Source organism: Citrus clementina, unplaced genomic scaffold, assembly GCF_000493195.1.
Source record: "Citrus clementina cultivar Clemenules unplaced genomic scaffold, Citrus_clementina_v1.0 scaffold_2, whole genome shotgun sequence".
Lineage (NCBI taxonomy): Eukaryota > Viridiplantae > Streptophyta > Magnoliopsida > Sapindales > Rutaceae > Citrus > Citrus x clementina.
This window is the reverse complement of record NW_006262688.1, coordinates 13,539,320-13,544,521: the sequence shown is the minus strand read 5'-3', so window position 1 is coordinate 13,544,521 and position 5,202 is coordinate 13,539,320. Positions and strand designations below refer to the sequence as shown.

General features: G+C 30.0%; 1 protein-coding gene across 1 annotated transcript; it reads left to right on the top strand.

Annotated features, from left to right (window-relative positions):
- The first annotated feature begins 1,330 nt into the window (after positions 1 to 1,330).
- Positions 1,331 to 4,382, top strand: LOC112101202 (zinc finger BED domain-containing protein RICESLEEPER 2-like). The gene is made up of 5 exons (XM_024191970.1): positions 1,331 to 1,605; positions 1,887 to 3,574; positions 3,672 to 3,984; positions 4,076 to 4,191; positions 4,346 to 4,382. The coding sequence occupies exons 2-4, from the start codon at positions 3,248 to 3,250 to the stop codon at positions 4,180 to 4,182; spliced, it is 747 nt and encodes a 248-aa protein (XP_024047738.1). The 5' UTR covers positions 1,331 to 1,605; positions 1,887 to 3,247; the 3' UTR covers positions 4,183 to 4,191; positions 4,346 to 4,382.
- The last annotated feature ends 820 nt before the right edge of the window (positions 4,383 to 5,202 follow it).

Sequence of the window (5,202 nt, the reverse complement as noted above, 5' to 3'; positions counted from 1 at the left end):
TTAATGGTTTAAAGTGATCCAAAGTAATAATTTATTTCTACCACAAGTTTAGGAAGTAAAAACGTGCATAACTCGAATTCTACCACCTAGTAATGTTGGTCGAAAAATGATTTTTTCTTTCTAGTGTGAGTTCATCTTTCTCGTAAGTATTTACACCCCTTATATATCATTTCAATATTTTTAAGTATTTCTGTTTTTAAAAAATTATTAGAAAAACTTAGGTCGTGTAAACAAATTACCACTCTATTTTCTTTTAAAATTAGTAACTTATTGATTATATCATGAGGTACAACTAAGAAATATTTGTAATTATATGTGCCATATTTATTTTATTTCTATTTCTTCTACTGTAATTTAGTTTATTTTTAATGTTACTACAATTATTATTATCACTATTAGGCCTCACGAGATATATAGTTTAATATAATCGGAATGTACTTTTTTATGTTTATGCTCTTTTCATCTCTTCATTCTGTTGCAAAGACATTGTAAACATTATAATTAAACAATTAATATGTGCAAGTTACAAAACTGAAGGTGGTGTAATATCTTTTTATAGTTGAAATCAGTATTCAATAGTTTAGGAGATTCGAGTATGAAATTCATCATGTTTACTTTCAAATTTGCCAGTTTGTTTGGAATTTATTCCAATTTATCATTTAAAGTATTGTAATTTTTTACCAATGCGTTGTCTTTTAATTTAATACCATTCTCTGTTAAATATTTTAAGATTTCATAATTTAGAAACTTAGTTCTTCAATTATAGAGGACATAAAAAGAATGAAAAAATGAATGTATCTTATGACTAATACATTGCATTATCAAAATCTGATGGTATAGGTACAATATTTAAGAGTATGCTCTAGTAGTCTTTAGCAAAAAATCACTTAATGTCTCAATTGCCATTTGCTTGAAAATTGTGCAATAATGCCCTATTAATTCATCAAGTGCACTTAAAAATTGACCAACTACAGACTCAATATGGGTCATGATTCATTTATTCGATTTGATTCAATGCGATTTAAATGGGTTTAGGTTTGAAAAAATCGATTCGTTTAATAAACGGGTGAATTCGATCGATTCGCTAATTAAACGAATCGAATGAGTGTTTGAAGATTTTGATTCGTTTATTCGTTTAGGATTCGTTTAATAAATGGGTCATAAACGAATCGAATACAAGTTGATTCATTTAAAATTCGTTTAATTAAATTATTTTTTTATCTTTAAATTTATTTGAAAATTTTTTAAAATTTGAAGGCTAATATTGTAATTTTAAACATAATATATAAAGTCAATTAGGGCTACACTTCACAGTTCACACTCTCTTTCCCCTCATCCCTTTATTCCCTTAGCAACTCACTGAACTCAGCGGCGGCTCGCGAGGAAATCACCACCCGTACCCTTCACCATCACCTTGAACACGTTTTACAACTTTTGTAAATGATTCCCTTAGCTTCTACACCAATCACCAAGCCATCCAATTCTACCTCATCATCATGATCTTTGCACAAAGCATTTGCATTCCAAACGAAATTCCCAAAAGAATTTTCTGACAACGGCGGCTAACTAGTGGCAGCAAATATACAACCCGGATCAAGAGAGTTGGTTTGTACTATGAACCTGATTTTGCTTAATATATTTGCTAGCGTATTCATTTCTTGCGTATATTCTTCAATTACAAAATTTAATAATAATTAATTAATTTTAATCTTTTATTCGTCAATTAATAGATATGTATATATTATTCAAGTTAAATTGTTAATTCATCTTCCTAAATAGTTAATTAATTAATTTTAATCTTTTATTCTTCAATTAATATATATATATATATTATTTAAGTTAAATTGTTAATTCATTTTCCTAAATAATTTTGATTTTTTTTTTAGGAGAATAGACACAAGCCAAAGTAATTCAGTCTACACAATTAATGATTCTAGTGTTGGAGATGATGATGTAAATGACATAATCGAAATGGAAGAAGAGATTGAAAAAGGTTTAAGGACGGTCGAACAAAAGGCACCACGACAGAGGAAACTAACTTCACAAGTTTGGTCATTGTTCCGTAAGGTTTCAGGGGATAAGTACCCAAACAACAAGCCGAGAACGGTGTGTAAAAAATCCGGCACTAAGTATGTAGCTATGCATAATTCTGGTACAGGTAATTTGAGAAGACATTATGAAACTTGTGCAAAATTTAAAAGGCGTGATCATGTACAAATGATGCTAGATCGTAGTGATGGTCTGTCAACTCATGTTCCCAAGTTTGAAGCTTATGTGTTTCGTGAATTATTGTCTTATGCCATTATTATGCATGATTTGCCATTCCAATTTGTTGAATATGAGAGAATTAGAAGAATTTGAAATTATTTGTGTGATGAAGTGCCCAACATCTGTAGGAACACTGCGAAAGCAGATGTGTTAAAAATGCATAATAGGGAAAAGGCAAAAATTAGAAGCACGTTAGGAGAAGCTCCTAGTAGAATGTCTTACTACTGATTTATGGACTTCTATAACTACATATGGTTATTTGTGTCTCACTGCACATTTCATTGATAAGGGATAGAATTTGCAGAAAAAAGTGTTGAATTTTTGTGAAATGCCAACTCCACTCACTTGGGTTGCTTTGGCCGAAAAAATTTTGCCATTGTTGTGTGAATGGGGTATTAAGCAAATGATTTTTTTCATTGACTGTAGATAATGCTTCAAGTAATGATGTTTGTGTTGTAATGTTAAAAAGTCAATTGAGATTAAGGAATGCTTTGGTGTGTGATGAAGATTTCTTTCATATTCGATGTTGTGCTCATATTATTAATTTAATTGTTCAACAAGGTTTGAAAGAAATTGAGAAAGAAATAGAAAAAGCCAGTGAGAGTGTGAAATATGTCAAAGGGTCACAAGTGAGAAAAAGAAAATTCTTAAACTGTGTTAAGCAAGTATCTCTAAATGATAGGAAAGGATTAAGACAAGATGTTCCTATAAGATGGAATTCAACTTTTCTTATGCTTGATAGTGTTGTGTATTACAAAAATGCTTTCTATCATTTACAATTGAGTGATTCAAATTACAAGAATTGTCCTTCTGAAGAAGAATGGAGGAAAATAGAAAAGATTGAGAAATTCTTATCTATGTCTTATGAGATCGCATGCATTTTTTCTGGGTCAAAATATCCCACTTCAAATTTGTATTTTCCGAGGTGTTTGCGGCTAAGGTTGCTTTGGATTAATTATTGTGTAGTGAGGATGTGTACATGAAAACTATGGCACAGAAAATGATCGAAAAATTTGAGAAGTATTGGTATGATTTTTGTACCATTTTAGAAATAGCAGTCATCTTGGATCCTCGATACAAGATGGCATTCATTGAGTTTGCCTATAACAAGGCTTATGGTCAAAATTCAGAGGAGTTGAAACATGTTCGAGATAAGTTGTTTTTAGTTTTTGGTAAGTATAATTTGATCACACCATCTTCCTCCTCTACATCCGTACTCACTCAAATGAGTGATGTTAGTTCAAGTGCGGGACGTAATGACAATGGTCAGAGTACACTTAACCAAAGGGCCATGGATATGTTGAAGGTATATTTACAGTTTTCTTATTTATTCATTGTAAAAACTTATTATTTCCATGCTTGTTTTGGATTTTGAGTATTCTTATTTCTTAATTATTTTGTAGGAGTTTGATGATTTTGATAGCATGGATTGTAGTGCTCATGTTAGAAAATCTAAACTGGAGCTTTATTTAGATGAGCCTAGAATTGATAGAAAATTTGATTGGGACATTATAAGTTTTTGGAAAGGAAATGGATTTCGTTATCCTAACCTTTCTTCCATGGCTCGTGATATCTTGAGCATTCCTATATCCACTGTTGCATCTGAATCAGCTTTCAGTGCTGGCGGTCGAGTTCTTGATCAATTTCGAAGTGCATTGAAGCCAGAGACAGTCCAAGCAATTATTACTACTAGAGATTGGATGTTTGGAGAGTTTGGTAAAATTTGTTCATAAAATTTGTTTATTTTTCTTTTATAATATTATGTGCAATTGTTTCTAATTAAGATTATTTTTATAAATTATTGTAGAAAATTTTGATGTCACTGTGGACCAACTTACTCAGAATATTATGAACATGAGCACTAATTGTGCTCCATCTGCAAAGAGTGCCAATAATCCAAATTACAGTGTGTGAGTGTGATAGGTAAAGTTTTATCCTGTTTAATTATTATTTCCTTAACAATACTACAAATTTGCTATATATTTGATATTTTAAAATTTTACCATGACTATTATCAATATTGCAGCATGTTAATAACATTTTATTTACTTTTTGGTACATGATTTTTGTTTTCAAGGTGGCAAAGACAAATGAAGAGAATTAAAGAAATTACCTTCCTTTATAATTTGAATTTGAATTATCATTATTTGTATTATTAGGGATTTGTAATTTAATATTTAGACAACTGTATATTTAATTTTATGAATATGGTTTGGGTTATTTGTATTATGTTGTAGGATATTAAATATGTGGCTTTTTTATTTTTTATTTTGCTTAATTTTATTTATTCGTTATATTTTTCTAAACGAATCCTAAACGAATCCTGATCCGATTCGTTATAGATTCGTAATAGGATAAACGAATCATAAACGAATCCGAATTCGATTCAATTCGTTTATCAATTCTATTAAATGAATTAATCGAATAGAACTTAATATTTTTTTAATAAACGAATCGAATCCGAATCCATGAAATTTTGACTCAATTCATTTACGATTCGATTCGAATTCAATTCGATTATTCATTTTGCCACCCCTACTTCTATCCATCTAGACGTGTTTGAAATAATTATTTTGAAGCGACGGATGAAATAATTTGAAAACCAATACAAATTTAATATGTTTTAATGTTAACACATGTTCAATGGAAATTTGTCCATGTATTTTTTTTGTTCATTTTTTTTTCATTTTGCAAGTATCCAGGTATGATGAGCAACAATCATTTTGCGTTCTTCTCAGCCGTCAATGAGAATTTAATGACAGAATTGCAATATGATGACATGAATAAAGAATCGAACAAGGCCCTGTGGTCTTGTTTAAATTATTATTACACATAATCATGGAGCTTTAGGACTTCAACTTAAGAATATGCTCAGCCATGAAAAAAGATGTAACTTGGGGATCATACAATTCATTTATACGTTAATGAAAAGGA

Coding starts and splice junctions, on each gene's coding strand:
- LOC112101202 (XM_024191970.1), top strand. CDS start 3,248: ATGAAAACTATGGCACAGAAAATGATCGAAAAATTTGAGAAGTATTGG. Junction 3,575..3,671: donor GGGCCATGGATATGTTGAAG/GTATATTTACAG, acceptor ATTATTTTGTAG/GAGTTTGATGATTTTGATAG. Junction 3,985..4,075: donor TTGGATGTTTGGAGAGTTTG/GTAAAATTTGTT, acceptor AAATTATTGTAG/AAAATTTTGATGTCACTGTG.